The sequence below is a fragment of the Natator depressus genome, chromosome 14, assembly GCF_965152275.1.
Source record: "Natator depressus isolate rNatDep1 chromosome 14, rNatDep2.hap1, whole genome shotgun sequence".
Lineage (NCBI taxonomy): Eukaryota > Metazoa > Chordata > Testudines > Cheloniidae > Natator > Natator depressus.
The window spans coordinates 48039566-48063509 of record NC_134247.1 but is presented as its reverse complement, the minus strand read 5'-3'; the positions used below and the strand labels follow the sequence as shown (position 1 = coordinate 48063509).

Below are 23944 nucleotides of genomic sequence, written 5' to 3'. Positions count from 1 at the left end.
GGGAGCAGTGGAGAGAGGGGCCGGAGGCAGAGGGAGATGGGGGGCAGTGGCCAGACAGGGTAGAGGGAGGGGAACCTGGGGGCGGGGCAGAGGGAGCTGGAGAGGAGCTGGGAGCAGTGGGAGGAGGGGGCAGGAGGAGACGGGGTGCAGTGGAGGGAGGGGGCGGGGGCAGAGGGAAGTGGGGGGGGCAGGAGCTGGGGGTGGGGCAGAGGGAGCTGGGGGGCAGTGGAGGGAGGGGGCGGGGCAGAGGGGGCCGGGCTGTGTCTATCTGTCCCGCCCGCTCCCCGAAAGTGAAAGTGGAAGCGGGGGGTGGGGGGTTTTCGGGTATTCCCATCCTGCCTCGCAGCCGACATGACTTCGCTCGTCCCCGTGGGGGCCCTGGCCCTGCTCCTGCCTGGTGAGTCGGGGGGGGCTCCCCCCACCTGTCCTCGGACCCTCCCCCCCCAGCTCTCTGTCCGTCTGTCCACAGGACACACCTGCCCGCCCCGCAGGGCAACCTGGCACTCCCCCGAAACACAGCCACAGCTCCCCCCCACTCTAGGACCCTCAGCCCCCCCCCCGGGACACGGCTCCCCCCGCCCAGGGACCCTGACCGCCCCCCCGCACTGACATGACTCCACCCCCCATTCTGGGACCCTGCCCCCCCCCAAACACACAGCCCACCCTGCGCCAGGGCAGCCTGACACCCTTGACCTGAGACACAGCTTCCCCCTACCCAGGGACCCTGACCCCCCCCCCCGCACTGACATGGCTCCACCCCCCATTCTGGGACCCTGCCCCCCCCAAACACACAGCCCGCCCTGCGCCAGGGCAGCCTGACACCCTCGACCTGAGACACAGCTCCCCCCTGCCCAGGGACCCTGACCCCCCCCCAGAGACATGCTCCCCCCCACCCAGGGACCCTGAGACTGCCCCTCCACCAGACACAGCTCCACTCCCGCTCTGGGACCCTGCCTGCCCAACACGCAGTGCCGGGCCCCCCCGCGTCCAGGGAAACCTGAGCCTGTCCTGAGAGGGGCTCTCCCTCCTCCCCCCACTCTGGGATCCTCAGCCCCCCGAGACACGGCTCCCCCCCGCCCAGGGACCCTCAGCGTGAGGTGGGCTCCAGGCAGTGGGGGCGGGGCCGGGCTGTGTCTGTCTGCCCCGGGACCCTGACACCCCCCCCAAGACATGGCTCCCCCCTGCCAGGGCAACCTGAGCACCCCTGCGGACACAGTCCTTTCCCAGTCCTGGCCTTCAACCCCCCTACCCCACATGTCACGTGGCCCTGAGAGGGCCCCTGAACTGCGGGGGGCTTTGCTCCCACAGGGTGTTTGGGAGGAGGGGGCCGTTTGTCTGGGTGTGGGGTGATGGGGCTGCTCTGGGGCTGGGTGGGATGTGGAGGCACCTGCTGGTTATTGGGGGGGCAAGGGAGAAATCAGACCCTGGGGGGATGAGGGGTCATCCCTGGGGAGGGGCATCTCTTGAGGGTCCTGCCCTGGGGGAGGGGGCAATCTGGGTGCAATCCGGTGTCCCAGGGAGCTTTGGGGGTCCTTGTGTCCGCACTAACCCCCGGCCCCTGCCGCTAGGGTTCGCTCTGTGTCTGGCTCTGGCGGGGCCCCCCCGGCTGAGCTGCTGGTTCGTGGAGGAGGCTGGGGGGCGCATGGGGGTGATGCCGAGTTCCGTGACTCAGCGCCGGGCGCTGCTACTGCTGCGGGGGGCGAGAGGGGGGCTCCCTGAGACAGAGCCCGAGCTGCCCCCCGACCTGGAGCCAGGCATGGTTTTTGACATCGCTGGTATGTCCCCTTCCTCCCCCCCACCGGGCTCCCACACCCTGATCTTCCAGTGCCTACCCCCACTACCACCCTGCTGCCCGGTCCTGCCCCAAAGGACTACCTCTACATCCCATCTGCCCCCCAGTGTTACCTCACCTGTCCACCACACCCTGCTCCTCCCCTCTGCTCCCCCATACCCACTTCTTACAGCCCCCTCTTTTCCCCATCCTCCCCAAGTGCTCCCCCACTCCTCCGCCCTGCCCCCCAGTGCCCTGCCACTCCCACGTCCAGCATTCCCCCCATTTGCCTTCCTGTTCCTCACAACTGCCCCCCCACTGCCTCTCTCCCCCCAGATTCCGGGGAACCCTGCATTGTATCCCCCTCCTAGCAGCGGTGGGCCTTGGGGTGTCCATGTCTCTCCCCCCGATTCCTTTCTCCCCTCCAGACCCTGCAGGGGCCCTGCACCGCGTCCCCCTCCCAGCGGGGGGGCGCTCCAAGGAGGGGGAGCTGCCTTCCTGTGAGATCAACACCTACACACCACAGGAGGCCCACGTGCCCTGGGCAGCCGGCCTGACCCCCGAGCGCCGCAGCCCCCTGGGCCTGGGGGGCCCCTGGTTCATCAGCAGCGTCCAGGCCCCGGCCAGGGACTACGGGGTCAGCACTGTCCTCAAGAGTGAGGAGGCGGCAACGTCCCAGCAACCAGCGGTCATCATGGCAACTGGTAACCAGGGCGACTGGGAATGTAGGGTGGGAGCGGCCTCCCCCCAAAATCCTGCTGTGGGGACCCTCTCTTTCCTCAGGGCCCCAAGCTCCTTCCCTTGCCCCCACATCCTGCTGTGCTGCTCACAGCACTACCCACCCCCCCGGGGCACTGTCCGTGTGGTGCTCACAGCCCTGCCCTCCTCCAAGGCACTGTTCTTCATGGTGCTCACAGCCCTGCCTTGTGCTCCTGTGGTGCTCAAAGCACTACCTCCGAGGCATCATGCTCATAGTCCTAACCGTTCCCCATGGCACTGCTTCCATGGTGCTCACAGCCCTCCCCCTCCCCCTGGGGCACTGCCTATGTGGTGCTCACAACCCTGCCCCCCTGTGGCACTGCTCCCATGGTGCTCACAGCAGTAACACCCTCATCTCTGCCCCACAGCGGTGTTGTCCGTGTTCTCCCGCACCCCGCACCTGCACTCCCGCCTGGGCCGAGACGTGCTGCTGGACTGTGGCTTCACGGCACCACCTGGCCCCTTCTCGGTGGAGTGGCGGTACCAATACCGGGGTGCTGGGCGCGTGGTGCTGGCCTACGATGGGGTGTCAGGCCGGGCCCACGTGGCCGAGGAGGGGGCGCAGCTGTTCCTGGAGGAGGGGAGGGCGGGCGCAGACACCAACGTGTCGCTGCGACTGTCCCAGGTCGGGGTGCGGCACGAAGGAACCTACATCTGCACCATCTACCTGCCCCACCTCCATGCTCAGCAGGCCCTGGAGCTGCGCATCACCGGTGAGTCTGGGGGGGCCTCCCGAGCTGCTTCCTCTGCTCCCAGCGTGGGGGGACGTGGGTATGAGACGATCTTTGCACCACACGGGTATCTTCCCCCCACCCCAGGCTAGTGATGCACGACTGATTCTGGGGAGGGGCCCCTGGACTGATGCTCCCACAGCCTAGGCTGTGAACCCCAATATTTACCCCCTGAGTTGGAGGAGTCCCAGAGTTCTCCACATTGATCCAAAGCACCCCCTAGGCTGTACAGGGCTGTATGGGACTGGTCTCTAATCCCTCCTTCCTCCCAGAGCCCCAGGTGGTGGCACTGTACCCCGTGCCCCCCAGGAGATGAGGGAGGCCAGACTCGGTCGAAACTCATCTCTTCCTCTGAACCCACTTCCCCCCAACCCCCAGGTGACACTGCACCCCAGCCCTCTGTCTGTGCCTCCCAGGGGAGGAGGGACGCCGGGCTGGGCTGTACAGGCCCATATGGGACCAGTCTCTAACCCCCTCTCCCCTCAGAGCCCCCCATGGTGACGCTGCACCCTGACCCCCTATCGGTGGCCCCTGGGGCACCAGCTGAACTGGCCTGTGAGGTCTCTGGCTATTACCCATTGGATGTGACGGTGAGCTGGCTGCGCCGGGGCCCCGGGGAGGCGGGGGGCGACCTGCTGGAGTACGTGACTGAGACCTGGGAGTCAGGGCACCGGCATGGCCCCGACGGCACCTACAGCCTGAGCAGCTTCGCCCGCCTGGCACCCGTCCAGCCCCGCGACCACGGAGCCACCTACAGCTGCCACGTGACCCACGCCGCCCTGGCCACCCCTGCCCGGAGGAGCGTCCGGCTCCGGGTGGCAGGTGGGGACAGCGCGGGGACAGGGCAGGGAGCAATGGGAGAGAAGTGCAGGGATGGGGGGCTCAGGGGAGCGGGGATGGAGTGGGGGGCGGAGGGGAGACAGGGGAGAGGTAATGCAGGGGGGTTGGGCAGGAGGGGGAGAGGTGCCATGGGGGAGGATCCGGGGAGGGGGGAAATGGGGAGTGTCTCTTGGTCTCATCCCCCCTCTGCCCCAGGTGCCACGGGCCCCGCCCTGGAGGACGCCATTGGGATGTTCCTGGCTGCGTTCCTGCTCTATGGGCTCTTCCGCCTCCTCGGAAACAGGGGTGTGTGCCCCCCCATGTCACCCCCTCCCCCCATGCACCCCCATCCCCACTGCCTCTACTGGGACAAGGACGTGTGCCTCCCCATGTCACTTCCCCTCCCCCACTGCCCCTCATGTCACTGCCTCCCCCCATACACCCCGATCCCCACTGCCCCCCATTCCTCCCATACACCCCAACCCCCCGCCTGCTCCAGGACAAGGGTAGGTGCTGCCCTGCCCCCATTCACCCCATTGCCTCCCATACAGCCCCCAACCCTCCCACTGTCCCCATATGCCCCCCAGTCCCCATCCCCCCATATCACCCTCCATTGCACCCCCAACCATCCAGCCTCCTCTGCAACACCCCCCCATACTGCCACCCTATACACCCCTGAGCCCACAGGTACCCTCCAACCAGCCCACTGCCTCCCAGACCACCCCTGTTCCCCTCCCCCGCATCTTCTGGGGAACGATATGTACCCCAGACCTCTGCTGCCCCTGCTCCCCTCAAACCCCCTCTGCCTCCTTGCACCCCCCGATCTCACCCTGTATCCTCATGGACAGGGCTATATCCCACCCCTACCCCCAGCCAGCCACTCTCCCCCACCGCCCCCCCACTCCTGTTCAGGGGAGCCAGGGTCTCACTCCTCTCTTGTTCCTTTTTCAGTCTGTCCATCCAGAGCTGAAGAGAAAAGCAAGGTAAATACCCCCCGCCCCACCAGTGCGCCTGCCCTGCTCCCCACAGCGCCCCCTGCTGGGGGAGGCTGGGGCTGGAGTACCTGGTGTGATTCTTACCTGACTCTCTTCTCCCCACAGAAATCAGAGTGAGACGTGCCCAGGGAAGCTGAGATTTTGGGGGCTGATCTGTGACACCCAAAATAAGATTGTGAACCTCAGGACAGGAACCAGAGTTGGGGGCTTAACGGACAATAAAGGGTTAACGTCCTCTCCAGTCCCCCTTCCCTGCACCTGCCGTGCTGCCAGCCAGGATCATGCCTCGATCCTCCCCCACTGCTTCCCCATCCCCTCTTGGCCTGCTCTCCCCACAGCACCCACCTCCCCTGCTGCTGGGGTCCCTCCGCCCGAGCCCCTCGCCCCCACCTGTGCTCCCCCTACCGCCTGCCTCGCCATGGGGGCTGGGCAAGTGGCCTGTTCCGTTTAAGGTTGGGGGGCTGTTGGTCTGCACTGCTGTACGGGGGCTTCAGCCCCAGAAATAAAAATGTTTTGCTGTGACCCCCGTAACTCCAGCATGGGTGTCGTCATCTCTCAACTCTCCTCCCCGGAACCCCCCCCCGAAGCAGAGGCCTGCTCTCCCCACCCAGCCCCACATGCCCTGCCCAAACTGCCCCCCCCCAGTGCTGCCATCTCCTTCTGCCTCAGCAGGAGACCTCCCCATCCCCTCACCCCACCTCCAGCTCCCCCATCCCGGAGACCCTCATAGCCAGGGCCAGTTGGGTTCAGAGAGTCGCCTCTCCCTAAGACCCAGGGCACGCGGTCCCAAGGGTTCGTGTCCAGTAGCAGAGAGTTCCATAGGCTCAGGGAGACAAAGCCTTTCCCTCCGTCCTTGCTACCCTTCGTTGCTTCTACTCCCCCATTACGTTATGGGGTCCTGTATGTCCTGCTCTTTACTTCCCAGCTCTCCTCACTCTCTGAGCATTGCCCACGCTGGGTTCATACCCAGCGGGCTGGCACTGGAAGGGTGCAGTGGGGGTATGTGGGAGGTGTGACTTCCTGGCCGGAGGGAGACAGGAAGGCTGTCCCCATTGTTCAGCTTCCTCCCCCTGGGGAGGGGGGAGAATGTAGGGACCAGAGGTTCCAGACCCCAGTGGAGGGGGGAATATATGGACTGGAGAGATGGGAAACCCGGAACTGGACGCAGGGGAGGAATGTAGAGACTGGAGACCTGGGAAACATGGATCCAGATCCCATGGGGAGGGGGAGAATATACAAACACGGGGTGGGGTGGAGTGTATATATACAGACTGGAGCGCTGGGAAACATGGAGCTGGATTATTGGGGGGAGGGGAGGGGGAAGAATATACAAACTAGAGAGCTGGGAAACGGGGGTCTGGATCCCATGGGGAAGGGAAGAATATATACAGACTGGAGCACTGGGAAACATGGAGCCGGATCATGGGACGAAATACGAAGCTGGATCATGAGGGGACTATAAGGACTGGAGAACTGGCAACACGGAGCTGGATCCCAGGGGAGTGGAAAATACACTAAATGGAGATTTAGGAAACATGCATCCAGGGGACAGAGCCCATAGCGCATCCGTCCCAGGTTCTGGGTCTCTCTGGCCTTGGCTCTGTTCCCAGGCAGATCTGGTCTGCGCTTTAACTCTCCCCAGTCCTCTGGCTCCTCTCTGGGCTTTGCAGCTCTCTGCTCCCTGACTCCACTCTGAGTTTCATGTCACTTCCTTTCCAGGTGTACTCCACTCCAGGATTTCGATCTCCCCAGTAGGGTTTGCTCCGGGCTGTGCAGTTCTGGCTCCGATCCTCCCCCTCGAGTCCTGCCGGCTCTGCTCCCGGCTTTACGGTTCCCTGGAGCCCGTCGAGGCTGATACAGTTCAGGGCTTTGTGCCTCTCCACTGGCTCCAGCTCCGGGCTTTCCGTCCTGCCCCTCCCCGGCTCCAGCTCTGGGCTTTCTGTCTCTCTGGCCCCAGGCTCTGTTGCTAGGCTCGGTCCAGCTCCGTTCCGTCTGTCCGGCTCCAACTCCGGATTTCTCTCTCTCCGGCCCCTGACTCCACCCCGTCCTGCCCCTCCTACCCAGCTCCGGGCTCCGTTCCCAAGCCGGCTCCGGGGCTTCCGCCTAGCCCCGCCCAGCCTGGCCCCGGGGCGCAGCGGGGAGCCGGGTGCCCGAGGGGAGACGGGACCTTCCCACCCGCAGCCTGGCACCCAGGTGGGCGTGCACTGGGAGAGCGGGGGTGCAATGGAGGGTATGGGAAGAGGTGCCAGGGGGTGCTAGGGAGGGGTGACGTGGGGAATATGGGGGTGTAGGGTGGGGAGCAGGGGAGGGGTGCTGTGGGTGTGTTGGGCAGGGGAGGGGGTGCAGTGTGGAATACGGGGGTGTAAGGAGGGGTGCAGTGGGTGTGTTGGGGGGTGAAGTGGGAGGAAGTGAGGAGCGGGAGGGAAGGGGACAAAGTTCCCCCAAATATTTCCTGCTGCTGGAGAAGTTCTAACTTCCCTCCCATGTCCTTCCGTTCCCGCCCCCCTCTTTCTCAGTCCTGGACCTCGCCTGACACCCCCCTCCCCCGGCAGTAGGGGGCAGCCCATGACTCCTCCGTGGGGCTGAGACGTCCCCTCCCCCCACTGCCCCCCATGCTGCCCCGCTCGCTGCGCCATCTGCTGGAGGGGGCCCGGCTGGAGCTGGGGGAGGAGCAGGGGGTCACTCTGAGCGGGTACCGGAGCTGGCCCCCTGAGCCCCCGCAGCCACAGGTGAGGAGGGATGGGGAGGGATCGGGGTGGGGGGAGCAGGTGATGTGGGGCGGGAGCAGGGGGCAGGCTGGGGGGCACCGGGGGGGACGGGTCACAGGAAGGTGTGCGCTGAGGGGGGCAGGGGTGGCTGCCCCGTGGGGTTGTGTTGTGGGGGTAGCTCGGGCGTGATGAGGGGTCAGAGGGGATGTGGGGTCACGCCCTTGTGTGTGGTTGAGGGGGAGGTTCTGCGTGGTGTTGGGTCACACAGGTGTGAAGGGGGGGTGTTGCGGGCTCACACCATTGTGGGCGCATGTGGTACACGGGGCGGGGGGGCTGTGGAGGTGTGTGTTGTCCGGTGTGTGTGGTGGGGTCACACCTCTGAGGGTTTGTGGAGCTGTGTGTTGTCAGGTGTGTGTTGTGAGGTCACGCCTGTGTGGGTTTGTGGAGCCGTGTGTTCTCGGGGGGTGTGGGGGGGTCACGCCGTTGCGAGGAGCGCTGTCACGAGGGGCATGTCGTTGGTAGTCGAGGTGTGTGCGGTTGTGTGGGGTGGCTGTGCTGTGAGCTAGTTGTGAGGGGTGAGTGACTGGGGTGCTGGGAGTGTGGTCTAGGGCAGTGAGCAGCTGCGGGGCTGGGGCTTGGGTGTCAGTGAGCCCTGGGAGGTCCCTTCACTTCCTGTCCCGAATTCCCCTTGGCCCCCAGCAGCCATGCCCCACCCAGAGGTGGCTGCCGCTCCTTGGGGTCATAAGGCTCAGGTGCGTGCCCCCTCCCGAGGACACACCCAGTCCCTGCGGTGGGGGGCAGGGCGGGTAGCCTGGCAGCTGCAGGGTTCGGCGGGGCAGGTTTGGGGAAGTGCCTGGGGGGGCAGGGCGGGAGGGGGAGGGGCTGGAGCAGACCGAGAAGGCGGAAGCAGCAGGGGGAGGGAGACAGAGAGAGAGAAACAGGGGCAGACAGACAAGGGAAACAGGACAGGGGAACGGGGGAGGGGAGGGGAGGGGAGGGGGACAGACTGACAGGAGTGTAGGAGGGGTTTCTTGTGGGGGGGTGTGCCTGGGGAGGCGGGAAGGGTGTTTGTCTGTCTGTGCCCTGGCCTGCGTGTTTGGGAGGTTCACTGGGTCCCCCTGTGCCCCCTCCCCCTGCAGCCCCTCCCTGCTGTCTGTGGCCCTGAACCCCTGCCTGGGCCCACAGGGCTGCGGGGTTTGGGGGGGCTCAGCTAGGCAATTCCCTCCCCCACACGCCCCACCCCAGTGAGAGTCGCGCCCCGGGGTGGGGCTGAGTGAGACCCAGTGAAGCGCACCTTGGGGTGGGGGAGGTGACAACCATCTGTTTGTCCCCACCCACGTATCCAGATGCCCCCCAGAGCCCTCCCTCTGCCTGAGGGGAGGGGGCAGTTCCTGGGGGGGCTGGCGGGGGCTACGCCCCCGTAGGCAGCAGGAGGGGGTCTCTGTTCGGGGGGGCTGATGAAGGTTTTCCTGCGGCTGGGGGCGTGCCTGGAGCCGGGAGGTCAGGAGGGAGGGGGGCTGTCCCGGACACGGTGGTACTGTCTGCCTGTCAAGGTGAGTGTGTGTGGGGCGGGTGGGGGGCAGCTCAGATACAGCTGGGCAGAGGATATCCAGGGGGGCGGCTGGAGTAGGGGGAGGGGGGGATGAGACTCCTGCAGTTGGAGGGGGGTGGAGAGGTGGGGGGCAGTGATATCTGGGGTAACCCTCCCCTCTCCCCAGCCCCCAGTGACCCTGACGGAGGAGGCCGAGGAGGGAGCGATCTACTCAGTGACCACGCGGCAGTCTGGGGGCGCCCAGCCAGGGGTGAGTGGGGGGGCAGGTCGGCTCTGGTGCCCTCTCTTTCCCCCTAGGCCTCAGCGGTATTCGGGGGGCGGGGTGTCCAGGCTGGCTCTGACGCTCTCCCCACAGGCCCCGCGGGGGGGGGGGGGCAGGCAGCCAGGCCGGGTGACTGAGGGGTATGTGGGGGGGGGGGGTTCCAGGCTGATTGACGGTCTCCCCACAGGCCCCGGGGGGGGGGCAGGCAGCCAGGCCGGGTCACTGAGGGGTATGGGGGGGGGGTCCAGGCTGATTGACGGTCTCCCCACAGGCCCCAGGGGGGGCAGGCAGCCAGGCCCGCTCGCTGAAGGCCGGGTCGCTGGTCCGGCTGGTTCGGCACCTGCTGGAGGCCCAGACGCTGGGTGACGCCACCTACGTCCCTACCTTCCTGATCACCTACCGGGTGTTCGCCCGCCCCCCCACGGTGCTGGGGCTGCTGCTCGACAGGTGACAGGAGCGGGGGGTGGAGGGGGCGCAGGATGCTGGGGGTAAGTGGGGGGGAGGAGGGGGTGCAGGACATGGGGTAAGTACAGGGGAGATGGGGGTGCAGGATGCTGGGGGGAAGTGGGGAGTGACTAGAATTGGGATTATGGGGGAAACGTCGGGGCAGAGGGGATGGGGGGGACACAAGGGGGGAGCCGGGCCCCATGGGGGAATGAGCTGGGGGTGGGGGAGCCGAGCCCCATGAGGGGATGAGAGGGGAGGGCTGGGACCTGGCGGGGAGCGGTTAGGGGGCACGAACGAGGGGAAAGGAGTTGTTGGGGTGTGGGGAGGGGAGCGCAGGGGCAATGGCAACCGCCTCACCCGGTCTCTCCCTCAGGCTGGAGGAGGTCGGGGCGCTGGAGCCGGGCCCCGTTTCCCCAGAGACGGCTGAGCTGCAGCGGTGAGTGACCCCCGCCCCCGCCCACCCCAACTTCCCTTCCCCCGGCCGTGTCCCCCATTCACCCCCATCTCCCCCCAGGGCCTTCTCCTCGGTGATGTGCTCCTGGCTGGACGGGTACCCTGAGGATTTCGGGGGGGGCTTGGACCCTGGCCTGGTGGAGCGACTGAGCCGGAGCTTGCAATGTGCCCTGGGGCAGGGCTCTGAGGCTGAGAGACGCCTGCTCGCCCTACGGGGGGTGCCGGGGGGGCACAGCAATGGAGGTGAGGGGGGCTGCAGGTGGGGGAAGCCTGCAGGGGGGCAGATGGATGCGGGAAGGGTTTGGTTGGAGAGGAGTGGGGGAGCCGGGGGGGCAGGCAGATGGGGGTGGGGGCAGATCTGGCAGGTGGGCAGATGGGAGGGGGTACTGGGGAAGAGGGGAGGGTCTATCTGTGGGCAGGCTCCCCCCCCCACCCCCGCTGGATCTAACACTGCCTCCTCTCCCCTGCAGGGGAGCTGGAGGAAGAGGAATTGGGGGTGGGGGAAGATGGCCCCGAGGGGGGTGTGACCCCTAGGGGGGACCCTGACCCCCTCGACATCCTGACCTTCCAAGCTGACCATGTGGCTGCTCAGCTGACACTGGAGGAGGCGGTGAGTGTGTGTGGTGGTGGGGGGGCTGTACCCCAGGGGCCCCCATGTCAGGGTATTTGGGGGGGTAGGTAACGGGGGAGGGGGACTCAGTGTTTAGGTTACAGGGTGTGGGGGTGCAGGACATCCCAGGAGATGTTCCTGTGGGTAAGTGAGGGGTAAGGGACACCCCTAGCAGTGGGTGGGGGTCAGGGAGCAGCCCCCCCTTAACCCCTGCACCCCACCCCCAGGCGCTGTTCCTGCGGGTCGTGCCCTACCAGTGCCTGGGCTCGCTCTGGTCTCAGCGGGACAAGAAGGGGCGGGAGCAGGTCTGCCCCAGTGTCCGCGCCACGGTGCACCAGTTCAACCGCCTGGCGGGGGCCGTGATCCGCTCCTGCCTGGCGGGGCCGGGGCTGCGCCCCCAGCAGCGGGCCCGCATCCTGGAGAAATGGATCCACGTGGCTGAGGTGAGTGTGGGGCCGGAGCTCAGCCCCTCGGGGTCGGGGTCACCACGCTGCGTCCGGCCCTCCAGCAATGGGCCCCCGGCTTGTGGGAAAGGAGAGCAACCTCTGACCTCAGCTCTGCCCCCAATACCAGCCAGGCCCTCCGACCCCCTCCCCCGCCCCCAGCCAGCCTAGCCCCCGCCCTGCAGGGGTGTCGGAGCCGGCCCCCTGTGACCCTGACCGCTGTGCCCCCAGGAGTGCCGTGCCCTGAGGAATTTCTCGTCTCTCTGCGCCATCATCTCCGCCCTGCAGTCCAGCCCTGTGCACCGGCTCAAGCGGACCTGGGACGAGACCGCCAGGTGGGGCTGGGCTGGCGGGGTGGAGCTGGGTGGTCAGGATGGGGGGGGCAGCATCTCATGGGTCACTCACCCACCCCCACCCCCACTTCTCCCGCCAGGGACGTGCTGCGCAGCTACGAGGAGCTCTGCACCATCTGCTCCGAACAGGATAACTACAGCCTGAGCCGGCAGCTGCTGTTCCAGGTGAGGGGCCGCCTGGCTCCTGTGCCCCCCACATCCTGCCCCCAATCCTGTGCTCCCAGCTCCTGTGCTGCCTCCCAGCTCCCCATACTGCTCCCTACCCACCTCCTCCCCATGGCCCCCATTGTCCCCCTCTCCCATCTTGCCCCCGATCCCTTCTTCTGCCCCCTCCCTACCCAGCTGCCCCATCTTGACCCCCAACCCCTATGTCTTACTAGGTCTCCTGTATCTGCCCTCATCCCCGACACCTTACCATGTCTCATTGTTCCTCCCTGCGCTCACACCCTGTGCCCTCTCTCACATTCCTCTGACCCCCCAGGAGGGCACCTCCAAGCCGTCTGGTGCCGACCCTGCCCCCCGCCGGCAGCCACGGCGACCCCAGGAGCAGCGCCCAGTGGTGAGTGGCGGAAGGGGGGGCTGCAGTGATGGGCGAGGATGCAGGGGCACAGGATGGGGGGGCTGCCCTGTCCCTGTTCTTCCCCTCCAGCGCACGGGGGGGCAGAGGTAGGGGGGGATACTGGGGGCATGGTGGGCTTGGGCAGCCCTGGTTGGGGTATATGGGGCGCTGGGCAGAGGCACAATAGGGTGGGAGATATGTGGGGGGGCCAGTGGTTTGGGTTGGAGGTGTGGTTTGTGTGAAGGTACGTGGGGGGCTGGACGGGGTACACTGGGGTGGATGGGGGCTAGGCAGGAGGCTGTGGGGGTGGAGAATATGTGCGGGGCACTGGGGCCTGGACTGGAGGTGTGGTTTGTGTGCGGCTATGTGGGGGACTGGGCAGGGTGCTGTGGGTGGGGGCATTGGCAGTCATAGCATATGTGCAGGCAGCTGGAGCAGCCTCACCTGCCCCAGAGGTCTCAGCCAAAATCACACACCCTATTCCCACCACCGAGGTATTGGTGCAGCACACAGGGAAACTGAGGCACACGCAGTATTCATGCAAAACAGTAAAACTCACATAGGCTCAACAGTAAGACTAACATACAACATAACAAGGGAAAATCCCCACTTCGTCACAGCGGGGTGCTGCGGGGTGGGGGGGTTGGCAGTGTGGTTTGTGCAGGGCTATGTGGGGGGCTGGAGGGTGCACGGTGGGGTGGGACACAGTGGGGGATATGTGGGGGGCTGGGGGTTGACTGCCTGCTCTCTGACCCCCTGCTCCTCCCCAGGGTGTGGTTCCGTACCTGGGCACCTTCCTGCGAGACTTGGTGATGCTGGATACAGCCATGAAGGACGAGCTGGAGGTGAGACCTGGAGGTGGGGGGATGATCCAGGACCCTGTTAGGGATGGGGGCCAGGCTCGGGGAGGGGCTGGGGGGCCAGGCCAGTGGGAGGGGGGGCAGGAAGGCCGTGGGGGGGCACGTGTGCAATGGGGGGGCCAGGCAAGGGGGCAGGAGAGCAGTGGGGAGCTGGGGGGGCGATGGGGGGCCAGGCACATGCGGGAGTCGGTCATGGGGCTCATGGCACCTCTTGTTTCTCTGGCAGAACGGATACATCAACTTCGAGAAGCGGCGCAAGGTACCGGGCTGTGCCGGGCCTGCTGGGCTCCCTCCGCGTCTGGCTTGGGGCTCCCCTCTGTCACTCTCTGCCTCCCCCCGGTACAGCCCCCCTCTATCGCTCTCTGCCTCCCCCCACTAAGTAGAGCTCCCCCAGGCTCTCTAATCTCCCCCCCCCCACCCCAGTACAGCCCCCTATGCTCTCTGTGCGGTCCCCCCCGCTGGTTACAGATCCTGGGCTCTGTGCCCCCCTTCTGCCCCCAATATAGCCCCCCACACTCTCTGTGCTGCCCCCCAATATAGCACCCCCCTGCTCTATGCCCCGCTGCCCTGTTATAGCCCTGCTGTCTGCAGTGCCCCCCCACCCGTGTAACTGCCCCGCTCTCTGCCCCCAGGAGTTCGAGGTGCTGGCCCAGCTGCGTCTCCTGCAGTCCGTATGCCGCAACTACAGTGTCCAGCCCAGCTCCCACTTCCAGCGCTGGCTGCGGGCACTGCCCCCCCTCTCTGAGGCACAGAGGTAGCGTGGGCGGGGGGAGCGTCCCCCCGTGGCTGGGGCTTGTAGGTGCTGCGTGAAGTGGTTGCTGCATGTAGGGTTGTGTAGAGTGTGGTGTGGGGGCTGTGTAGGAGGGGTCTGTAGAGTTTTGGGGGGTATTGTGTGTGATGCATGGGGGGTTGTGTTGTGTAGGGGGTGTGTGTAGAGGAGTTCGGGGGGGGGGGAGTTTGTGGGGTGTTGTGTGTATTGTGCAGTTCTAATCCCCCTCTCCCCACAGTCACAGTCTCTCCTGTGAGATCGAACCCCCCGGGGAGGCCCCAACCCCCCAGCGGTCCCTGAAGCCCACCCTGGTCATCACCCACTGCACAGAGTGAGTATGGGGGGGGCAGAGCTGAGCCGTGACTGAGGGAGGGGGGCTCTGAGGCATTGGGGGGCTGGAGGGATGGGGAGGCGGGCTCAAGGGTTGAAGGCTGGTGGGGCTGAAGGTAGCAGCCCCCCCTCAATCCATCTGTTACCTCCCCTACCTCCAAGGCTGCTGAGCTCCGTGGGGAACCCTCTGGTCTCCTGGGAGGGGCCCAGCTCCCATGAGGGGCCCCCTGGCTGCTGCCACAACCTGCTGCCACCCCCCAGTGGCCCCACGCAGCTGCTGTCTCGCCTGGCGCAGGTGAGACACCCCCCCCCATTACCGCTTCCTCCCCCTGCCTGATCTCCCCCCCCCAGGCCTGCACCCCCATCCCCTGTCCCATTCCTCCCCCACCCCCCTTCCCCATCCCCCTCATCCCTTCCTCAGTCCCAGCCCCTCGCTGCCCCCCGTCACCCCCTCTGCGTCCCCGCAGCACATAAAGTGGCCCTCAGTCTCAGCGTTGGACACAGCTCCTGAGGACGTGGCTCCCTTGGCTGGGGGCCTCTCGCCTCCCACCCCCACCGGGGGGGGCTTTCCCCGGGGGCACCGGCGCTCCGCTTCCTGCGGCTCGGCCTTCCCTGCCCCTCCCACCCGGGAGCCTGGGGCCCCCCCCTCCGACTGCTGCATTATCCGCGCCCGCATGGCCCTGCACAACGGCAGCCTCTACAAGAGCATCCTGGTGAGCACCGGACACCTGGGTCCCATCCCCAGGGTGGGGGCTGGGAGCCAGGACTCCTGGGTTCTATCCCGGCTCTGGGAGGGGAATGGAGGTTAGAGTGGGCGGCTGGGAATCCTGACACCTGGGTTGTCAATCCTGCCCTGTCTGTCTTGCTGTGACACTTTCCTGCTGCAGTCTTAGCCTGGCCCACCCACTAAACACTATTAGTTTAGTCAGGGAACCCCCCCTTTTCCCCAGGGTGATCCCGATCCCAATCCCACAGCTGCTATGGGGAGGGGGCAACTGGTCCCCTGACTCACTGTCTCTCCCTGGGGGGAGGGGCTGCCCCATTGTGTGTGTCTGGTGTGGACGGGCTGGACCCCTACATGTCTGTGTGCGCGCATTGTCACAGGGGGTGGGGGTGTTGACTGGGCGTGGGGCTTTCTGGGGTGTCTGCTGGGATTTGCTGCGTTCTCCCAGCTTTGCGTGTTGTGCACATGGGGCACGTCTTTGTGGCTGCACTTGTGTTATCTCTGTGGGGTGATCACTTCCATGTATGTGGTGGTGGTCTCGGGGGCGCCTGGCCTGGCTCTGTTGTGGAAAGTGGGAGTTGTGTGTTGTGTTGCTGTAGGTGACCAGCCAGGACAAAACCCCGTCCGTCATCGCCAAGGTGCTGGAGAAGCATGGCCAGGAGCTGGGGGCTGCCCCCCAATTCCAGCTAGTCCAGCTGCTGCCTGAGGGGAAAGGTGAGGGGGGCAGGGGAATTGGTGTCCCTGGGGTAGGGATTGGGGGGGCCCATTGGCGGGTTGGGGAGCACCCACAGCAATGAGGGGTCTCCAAAGGAGTCCCTAGGGAGCTGGGGTCCCATGAGTGGGTGGGGGGACCCTATTCCCTAACTGCCATCACACCCTCTCTCTCTCTCCCCCTGCAGAGCTGACCTTCCCGCCTACAGCCAACATCTTCTACGCCATGAATGGCTCCAGCTTGGACTTTGTGCTGCGCCCTAAGGGCCCCGGGGAACCTCCCCTGCCTCCCAGCGCTGCCCCCCGCAGGGCTGAGCTCAGCGCCACCTTCCCCAAGATCAAGGCCACTGGCCGCAAGCTTGCCAGGGCCCTCTTCTGATGGCGAACCCCGAAACTGCCCTGGGGCTTCCTGGGCTGGAGGAAAGGAAGTGACCTGCGCCCAGACTCTGGGGAAGGGAACTGGAGCTGCACAGGGCCTAGGACTGTCTGCTTGGCCTGGGGCTACCTTCATCTCCCCTGGCACCAGGCTCTGGTCTGCCCCAAGACTGTCCAGGGGGCAGCCTGCCCAGCCCAGCCAGCTGCCTCAGGGCTATGACCTAAGTATCTTGAAATGGGTGATATCCTGACAACCCCTCCCCCCCAAACGCCAGTACCTACTTCCTGTCCACCCAGGAGGTACAGCTGGGGGGGGCGACCGGGGCAGTGACCCCACTCTCCCCCAGCATGGTCTCACCCCTGCCAAGACTCTGCAGCAGAGGCCAGGGTGCTAATTCCCCTCTAGCCACAGGTGGGAAGTGGGGTGCCCCTGCCAGTGCCAAGATGGCAGCTTCTCAGGGACTCAACTGGAGGTGGGGGGGAAGGACTGCATGATCCAAGCCCTGCAGGGGCTGCTGATTTCCCCCCTGCATCACTGTATAGGGGGCTTGTGGCCCCAGCCCTCTTTGCTGTAACACTAACGCAATAAAGACACTAGAAGCAGCTGGCAGAGAGCTGTGTCTCTGGGGAGGCGGCATCTTCCTGGCACAGCACAGCCAGAGACCACAGGAGAAGGCAGAAGGGACAAAGCTCAGGGCAGGGCAGAGCACAGGCTGGGAGCAGCAGCGGCCCCAGGCCAGTGAGTGGATACCAAGGGGTAAGGGGCACAGAGGGCCAGGTGCCATCAGTTTGTGCATCACCTCTTTATTTCAAACAGCAAAAAACTTAAATACAGCTCCCGCCCCCCAGCCCCAAGGATCCACCTTCCCCCACCAGCTCATGCCTTAGCCGTCCCCTTGCCCTGGGCTCGCTGATACTCCTGCTGCAGCCGGGCCAGCACCTCCCGCTGCTGTTCCGCCTTCTTCTCAGACTCCTGCATCTGCAGCTCATAGCGCTTGCTGTGGGGGGGAAGGGGAGAGTGAGATGGGTCTGGAACCCTCCCCCCAGCCCTGAAAACAAGAGAGGCCCCCGAGCTCAGGCCCCTGTCTGCCATGGGGCTAGATTGGGGCCAGTGACCCCTAGAGGGGAAGGGCCTATTCCTCATCCTGTGAGCCAGTCAGTGCCCTTGTGGGGCAGGGAGCCAGCCCACCACACAGGAAACCCCCCTTCCCCACACACATACATCTCTCCAGTGATATAGTCCAGCCGCTTGCTGACAGTGGCTTTAGCCTCATCCATGTCCTGTTTCACCAACACAGGGCCAATCAGCTTGTAGACAGTGTTGGTCACATCCAGCAGCCCCAGCTCCTGTGGGAGAGCAGAACAAGGGGAGGTGAGGGGCGGGGAAGGGAGGGAGAGTACAGAGTTGGGGGGCAGGGTGCACTCACCTCCTTGACAATGTTGTTCTCAGTCAACTGTGCCTCCAGTTTCTGCCGTGCTGCCATGGACTTGCTGAGATCTGAGGGGCACACACAGAGGGACCCCATGAGCTCCAGGGCTGCAGCCCCATAGGGGCACCAGAGACCTCTGCCCACATCACAGCCCCCCAGAAATCAACCTGCTGTCTCTTATGTTGCAGCACTGGTGAATAACCCCCAGGGGTCTGCAGGAGGAGGAGACCCAGCTTCCCTCTGCCCGCAGTGGGGCTCTGCAGGCCAGTGGCTGGGGGTCTCTGGGCCAGTGCTCAGGGTACAGGCAGAAGGGTCAGGTGGCAGGGGAGCTCTCCCCACTGGGATCAGAGCCCTCAGCCTGTCAAGCCAGTGTATTCGCATTAGGAGTAACTGGGGGAAAGAGGGTAGAAAGGGGGCTCAGGGATGTGGGAACGTGGAGGGTGCAATGAAAGGCCCCAATGGTGGGGAGGAAATCTGAGGAACAGGGGTCAGTTTGTTTGTCCAGGGGGTCGGGGGGAGCAGGGACCCTGGGAGGAGGTCAATGGGCTGCAGGAACCCCAGAGGGTGGAAAGGGGGGGGAGGTGGACTGTGGAAGGGGATAGGGCGCTGGGGAAGAGGAGGTGCAGCAGATCGAGGGGGGTGGCGGAAGGATTATGGGGTTAGGCAGGTTAGGAGGCAGGGTGCAGGGAGGTTGGGCCATGGAGGAGGGTGATGGGGAGGAGGTGCGGGGATGGATTATAGGGCGCAGTAGGCTACAGGGTACAGGCAAGTTATTGGGGGTGGGGTGGGGTGCAGGGTCCCCAGAGGCAGGGGATGGGGGAGTATGGGGCACAGGCGGGTTACGGGAAGGCAGTGGGGCAGGGCCCAAGATGGCAGTGGGTTATGGACAGGAATTAGTGGGGAGGTGATGGGGGAAGGGGATGCCTGGGGTTATGGGGCGGTAGGGGAGGCCTGGGGGGAGAGGAAGGGGCCGGGGCCTATGGGGCGGCGGGAGAGGGTGATGGGGGAAGGGAAGGGGGGGGATGGGGCAGCGGTAGGGGAGGCCTGGGGGGAGAGGAAGGGGCCGGGGCCTATGGGGCGGCGGGAGAGGGTGATGGGGGGATGGGGCAGGGGTAGGGGGGGGATGGGGGGACAGGAAGGGGCCGGTGCGTGTTATGGGGCGGCGGGGGGGGGCCGGCACCTTTCTGCAGCTGCTGGTATTTCTCCAGCTCGCCCTGCAGCTTCTTCTGGATCAGGTCCGCCATGAGGGTCCGGTCGGGTCCGGTCCGGTCCGGTCCGGTCCGCCTGCGGGGGGAGGGGGGTTAGAGCGGGGGGGGGGCACACGGTCCCTCCCGAGCGCCCCCCACCCGACGAGCACCTACCGCTGCTCCGGCGCTGAGCCCCGCCCCGCAACGTGCGTGCGACCTCTTGACCCAACTTCCGGTACCGTCCACTTCCGCCGGGGGCCGCGATGCACCATGGGATTTGTAGTCCGGCCTCTGAGTCCCTCCGCTTCCTCCCCCGCGGGATCAGGACCAATTCGGGGGCGCAGGTCCCGGCCCTCCTGGGTTGGGGAAAGGGCAGACGGGACAGAGAGACTCGCCTTCCACTTCCGCCCGGTTCCAACATGGCCGCCGGCTGGGGGCCTTGAAGGGCAGCTCACTTCCGCCTCTTTCCAAGATGGCCGCGGGCTCGTGCGAGAAGCAGATTAAGCCACTTCCGCCTTTTTCCAATATGGCGGCATCGCTAGCCGGGGGGAATGCGCCTATTTCCGCCCTGTTCCAAGATGGCGGCCACCTGTGCCTGAAATGGGAAGGAAGCTACTTCCGCTCCGTTTAAAGATGGCGGCGCCTGGGTCAGGTCGGGAAGTTAGTAACCTGCCTGGGCTCATGTAATTAGAGCCTGAAGCCCCCCAGGCCCAGAGCAGGAGCACGGGAGACATGAGATTCACATGTTACCCACACGGTGTTAGTGACATCACACCCGGCATCCCAGCGCGTCGCCGACACGGCGTTAATGACATCACACCCGGCATCACAGGTCGTCGCCGACATGGCGTTAGTGACATCACACCCGGCGTCATAGCACATTGCCGACACGGTGTTAATGACATCACACTCGGCGTGAAAGCGTGTCGCTGACACGGTGTTAGTGACATCACTCCCGGCGTCCCAGTGCGTCACCGACACGGCGTTAGTGACATCACACCCGGCGTCCCAGTGCGTCGCCGACACGGCGTTAATGACATCACACCCGGTGTCCCAGCGCGTCACCGACACGGCACGAATGACATCACACCTGGGATCATAGGTCGTCAACAACACGGCGTTAATGATGTCATATCTTGTGCAGTACCGTGGGGCTAATTAATATTATCCCAGCTACGTCCTGGGATGAGGTGGTTAATCCCCTGGGGGCTAAATGCTTCCCCCCTACTCCCTGATTCTGGGGGGGTCCCTGAGTCTTGTCTCCAGACCCCAGCAAGCATAGCCCCTGGGCGGTCCCAGACACGAGCTCTTGTTTGGTCTGTCCAGCACCGCCCAGGGGGATGGTTCAAATCACAGGCCATGTTTGGGCGTTTTCTAGGGGACCAGCAGGTGCAGCTGCCGTATCCTGCCTGCCCCACCCCAGCCCACCAAGTGAGCGGAGCCACCAAGCCCTGCCCTGGGGCCTCAGAGGCAGGGGATGGGGGAGTATGGGGCACAGGTGGGTTAGGGGAAGGCAGTGGGGCAGGGCCTGGGGAGCAGGAGAGCCCCACAGGGGGGTGCTGAGTGACAGGCCACAGACAGGCGCGATACTCGAGTGAGAGGCCACAGGTACCCCCTCCCACGACCCCCATGCCTCTGCACCTCCCCCACTGCACCCCTCTCTGCCCTGCCCCCCCGGCAGTGGCCTCTATTTGGCCACTTGAACTGTGGGATTCCTCGGTGCCGGGGGTGCTCCCACGGGTGGGGGGGCAGAGGGCCCTTGAGGGTTTTCTCCTTCCTCACACACATCAAGCAGGGATGGTGCTGGTCCTGCTCCCTGGGCTGCCCCACCCCTGGGGTCACTGGCAGCGCTGCTCTCATGGTGAGGGGCTGGGTGGGGGGGGCACCTGGCCATGTCCTGGGCGCTGGGGGGCGCTCAGTGTGCTGAGCCTGCCGGATATGCTGGGAAGCAGCTGCTTTGGGGCCCCCAAATTTCACCCTCCATCCAGGAGGCAGGCACCCTAGACAGCCAGCCTCCTGCCTCTTACACATTCCCGGGGAGGGGCAAGCAAGGGCCGGCCTGGGCCAGAGGCACAGCCTTTGCCTTGCAGTTTAAGTCCTGTGTTCCTGGGACACCCAGCACCTGAGGCGGGCTCCTCCCAGGGCCATGTCCCCAGCGGGACGGCGTGCAAGAGTCAGCCGCGACTAGCGCCGCGCTGAGCCATACATGTAGTGAAAACAAGGGCACGGCTGCCAGCAAAGATCCCCATGAGCGTGAGGAAGATTAGTGGAGACAGGTGGTTACACATAAAATCAACACGCGCTTTCCAGAGGCGACACGTCACAACCAGGTCAGTGCTGCCTTGGGCCCCGACCTGCTCGAGCCCCGGCCCCTCTTGCAGAGCCCGGGTTAGCCGGCTGTCCGAGGAGGTCTGTCTCGGCAGCGCTTTCAGCGAAGGTTGGCTGAGCGCCTGTCTTCATGAATGCAACCGCAGCGGCTGTGTGCGGGGTGCAGGGGTGTCTTTACCTCCTGGACGTACCCCCACAGGTAATGGTCTGTGCACACAGCCAGCATCCCCCCCCCCCCCCGGGGCTTGTGTTTGCCCGGTGACTGTGTGTGTAACGGGGAGTCCTGCCAGCGAGCGAGGCCAGCTCTTGTCAGACAGGAAACCTGGTTTTGCCCATGGCGGGCGCCTCCTACGTGCATTCAGAGGTGGGTTTCACGGTACACACGCCCAGCTCCTTGCACGGGGGCTGTACACACCTCTCACAAGCTAACCCTGACCCGTGTGACCCCCAGCGCTCACTGGAGGCCTCGCCTGGAAACACCAGACCCCGGCGCTGTCTCTCTACCGGCTTCCCGGTCAGCGCCCCACAGAGCAACAGTGGGGGTGGGGTGGGGGGAGAACTGGAGGGGGCAGACGGGGGGATGGGAGAACTGGGGGGGGGCTGGAGGGTGGGTACGGGGGGGACATGCCAGTGGGGGAAGGGAGAACTGGGGGGGAGGGGGCTGGCGGGTGGGTGCCGGAGGGGGGGAGATGCCCGGGGCGGGGGGGAGGGAGAACTGGGGAGCGGGCAGCAGCGGCTGCAGCGGCGGGGGGGGAACATGCCGGGGAGGGGGGAAGGGAGATGCCGCGGGGGGAGGGGTCTGGCGGGCGAGCAGCAACGCCGGGGCGGGGATGGGAGAACTGGGCCGGGGGGCTGGAGGGTGGGTACGGGGGGGGGGGGGGGGGGAACATGCCGGGGGGAGGGGTCTGGCGGGCGAGCAGGCGAGGGTGGGGGAGGCGCACGGACGCCGCACGGAGCGGGGCGGGGCCGGGAGGTGAGTGCGGCTCCCCGGGCTCCCCCTCGCCCCCTGCCCCCCCGCATCCCCCCCCCAGTTCCTGCCCCCTCGCGCCTCCCCCGCCGCGGCCCCGTGGGGCCCTGCCCCCTTCCCCTCCGCGTCCCCCCACTTCCTGCCCCGTTACCCCCCCGGCTCCTGCCCCCTCTTCCCACAGCCCCTGCTACGCCCCCTTTCCTTTCGTGTCCCCCCGGCTCCTGCCCCCTTCACCGTCCCCCTCTGGCCCCTGACCCCTTTCTGCTGCTTACCCCCCCCCCCGATCCACTGTGCTCCCAGCCCCCCCACGAAGTGCCTCTGTCTGGCCTTCTCCCTCCATCCACTGCCCCTCCCTCCCCGGAACAAGGGGGGTAGCTGTGGGCAGGGTAGTGGGGGGCTCATACTGGGGGGCTGCAGGGGCACTGGGGGGGCTGTTCTGTGTGTGATCCCCCATCTCTCTCTCTCTTGCAGGCGACCTCCATCACCTGCTGACCTGCCCTCACCCCCTATGGCCCCCCGGCTCTGCCCCCACCGCTGCCCCCCTGCCTGGCTGCGGCGGGGGCTGCTGACAGGGCTGGGGGGACTGGCGCTTGTGAGCCTCGTGCTTGGGGGCACAGGGGAGGAGCTGCTATCGTGGTCACTGGCCCCCTTCCTGGGAGGCAGGGGGGGTTTCCTGCATGCAGACCCCCCCTTGCCTGGCCCCGACTCCTTCCTGCTGCCCAACGTGGACGCCTGCAGGCCCCGGGCCCCCTTCCTGCTGGTGCTGGTGGCCAGCGCGCCGGGGCACACGGCCCAGCGCCAGGCGGTGCGTGCCAGCTGGGGGGGCGCCCACTGGGCCGGGGGGTACCCGGTGCGGACGCTCTTCGCCCTGGGGGCACCGGGCTCGGGCGAGGAGCAGGCCCGGCTGGAGGAGGAGTCCCAGCGCCACGGAGACCTGGTCCAGGGCCGCTTTGCCGACACCTACGCCAACCTGACCCTCAAGACCATGATGCTGCTGGGCTGGGCGGTCGCCCACTGCCCCGGCGCCGCCTTTGTGGTGAAAGTCGATGACGACGTCTTCCTCAACCTGCCTGCCCTGGCCCGCCACCTGGGGGCGCTGCCCAGCCCTCGCCAGCTCTACCTGGGCCGGGTCCACTGGCGGGTGCAGCCCAACCGCGACCCCAGCAACCGGCACCACGTCCCGGCCTCCGCCTACCCGGCTCGGGCCTTCCCCCCCTACTGCAGCGGCACGGCCTACGTGCTGTCCAGCGACGCTGCCCTGTGGGTGCTGGGGGCCGCCCCCCACGTGCCTCCCGTGCCCCTGGAGGACGTCTACGTGGGGCTGTGCGCTCGCTGGGCTGGCTTGGCCCCCACCCACACGGCCCGCATGGCTGGATCCACCCACTACCCCATGGACCCCTGCTGCTATGGGGAGGTGCTGTACAGTGTGCACCAGGTGGGCCCTCAGGCGCTGGAGGCAGCCTGGGCTATGGCAGGGGGAGAAGGGGGATCCTGTACCCCACTGCACAGGGGGCTGGGGGTGCTGAGGTGCAAGGTGCTAGCTCTGCTGGAGGGGCTGTGAGGGGCGGGGGGGGCTGGGAGCCAGGACTCCTGGGTTCTATCCTCAGCTCTGGGAGGGGAAGTGGGTTCTAGTCCAGTGGTTCTCAATCAGAGGCACGTGTACCCTTGGGGTACGCCAGGGTCTTCCAGGGGGTGCTTTGACGCAGCTAGAGATTTGCCTAATTTTACAGCAGGCTACACAACAAGCACTAGTCCAGTCACTACAAACTAAAATTTCATACAGACAATGACTTCTTTATAC

The 23944-nt window shown here is 66.0% G+C and overlaps 4 protein-coding genes across 6 annotated transcripts; 3 read left to right on the top strand and 1 right to left on the bottom strand.

Moving 5' to 3' along the window:
• The first annotated feature begins 255 nt into the window (after positions 1-255).
• Positions 256-5570, top strand: TAPBP (TAP binding protein). Of its 2 annotated transcripts, XM_074970533.1 has the most exons (8): positions 256-397; positions 1569-1775; positions 2200-2475; positions 2899-3243; positions 3748-4083; positions 4297-4386; positions 5032-5063; positions 5181-5570. In XM_074970533.1, exons 1-8 carry the CDS (start codon positions 352-354, stop codon positions 5190-5192), a joined length of 1344 nt encoding a protein of 447 aa, XP_074826634.1. In that variant the 5' UTR covers positions 256-351; the 3' UTR covers positions 5193-5570. The 2 variants fall into 2 exon arrangements, with proteins under 2 accessions (XP_074826634.1, XP_074826635.1); XM_074970534.1 differs by lacking the exon at positions 1569-1775 and having other exon boundaries at positions 311-397.
• A 1092-nt stretch (positions 5571-6662) lies between these two features.
• Positions 6663-16830, top strand: RGL2 (ral guanine nucleotide dissociation stimulator like 2). Its single transcript, XM_074970750.1, has 19 exons — positions 6663-7268; positions 7592-7804; positions 9502-9585; positions 9869-10044; positions 10418-10480; positions 10559-10796; positions 10976-11107; positions 11335-11550; positions 11782-11885; positions 11984-12068; positions 12385-12462; positions 13233-13307; positions 13549-13581; positions 13955-14076; positions 14330-14422; positions 14584-14716; positions 14889-15134; positions 15745-15859; positions 16045-16830. The coding sequence occupies exons 2-19, from the start codon at positions 7688-7690 to the stop codon at positions 16233-16235; spliced, it is 2301 nt and encodes a 766-aa protein (XP_074826851.1). The 5' UTR covers positions 6663-7268; positions 7592-7687; the 3' UTR covers positions 16236-16830.
• A 239-nt stretch (positions 16831-17069) lies between these two features.
• Positions 17070-19162, bottom strand: PFDN6 (prefoldin subunit 6). Of its 2 annotated transcripts, none has more exons than XM_074970817.1 (5): positions 19023-19162; positions 18842-18945; positions 17659-17729; positions 17454-17578; positions 17070-17229 (listed from the first exon to the last, which is right to left on the bottom strand). In XM_074970817.1, the coding sequence occupies exons 1-5, from the start codon at positions 19118-19120 to the stop codon at positions 17109-17111; spliced, it is 519 nt and encodes a 172-aa protein (XP_074826918.1). In that variant the 5' UTR covers positions 19121-19162; the 3' UTR covers positions 17070-17108. The 2 variants fall into 2 exon arrangements, with proteins under 2 accessions (XP_074826918.1, XP_074826919.1); XM_074970818.1 differs by having other exon boundaries at positions 18842-18939; positions 19022-19056.
• Positions 19163-22624: 3462 nt separating this feature from the next.
• Positions 22625-23720, top strand: B3GALT4 (beta-1,3-galactosyltransferase 4). Its single transcript, XM_074972213.1, has one exon. The coding sequence runs from the start codon at positions 22652-22654 to the stop codon at positions 23702-23704; it is 1053 nt and encodes a 350-aa protein (XP_074828314.1). The 5' UTR covers positions 22625-22651; the 3' UTR covers positions 23705-23720.
• Positions 23721-23944: the final 224 nt, after the last annotated feature.

Excerpts from the sequence above, each read along its gene's own strand:
- TAPBP (XM_074970533.1), top strand. The coding sequence starts at position 352 with ATGACTTCGCTCGTCCCCGTGGGGGCCCTGGCCCTGCTCCTGCCTG. Across the intron at positions 4,084-4,296 it reads CGTCCGGCTCCGGGTGGCAG|GTGCCACGGGCCCCGCCCTG; the intron begins GTGGGGACAGCG and ends CCTCTGCCCCAG. Across the intron at positions 4,387-5,031 it reads CCGCCTCCTCGGAAACAGGG|TCTGTCCATCCAGAGCTGAA; the intron begins GTGTGTGCCCCC and ends TTCCTTTTTCAG.
- RGL2 (XM_074970750.1), top strand. The coding sequence starts at position 7,688 with ATGCTGCCCCGCTCGCTGCGCCATCTGCTGGAGGGGGCCCGGCTGGAG. Across the intron at positions 12,463-13,232 it reads CCCAGGAGCAGCGCCCAGTG|GGTGTGGTTCCGTACCTGGG; the intron begins GTGAGTGGCGGA and ends GCTCCTCCCCAG. Across the intron at positions 14,717-14,888 it reads TGCTGTCTCGCCTGGCGCAG|CACATAAAGTGGCCCTCAGT; the intron begins GTGAGACACCCC and ends GCGTCCCCGCAG.
- PFDN6 (XM_074970817.1), bottom strand. The coding sequence starts at position 19,120 with ATGGTGCATCGCGGCCCCCGGCGGAAGTGGACGGTACCGGAAGTTGGG. Across the intron at positions 18,946-19,022 it reads GGCTCAGCGCCGGAGCAGCG|GCGGACCGGACCGGACCGGA; the intron begins GTAGGTGCTCGT and ends CTCCCCCCGCAG. Across the intron at positions 17,730-18,841 it reads ATACCAGCAGCTGCAGAAAG|ATCTCAGCAAGTCCATGGCA; the intron begins GTGCCGGCCCCC and ends TGTGCCCCTCAG.
- B3GALT4 (XM_074972213.1), top strand. The coding sequence starts at position 22,652 with ATGGCCCCCCGGCTCTGCCCCCACCGCTGCCCCCCTGCCTGGCTGCGG.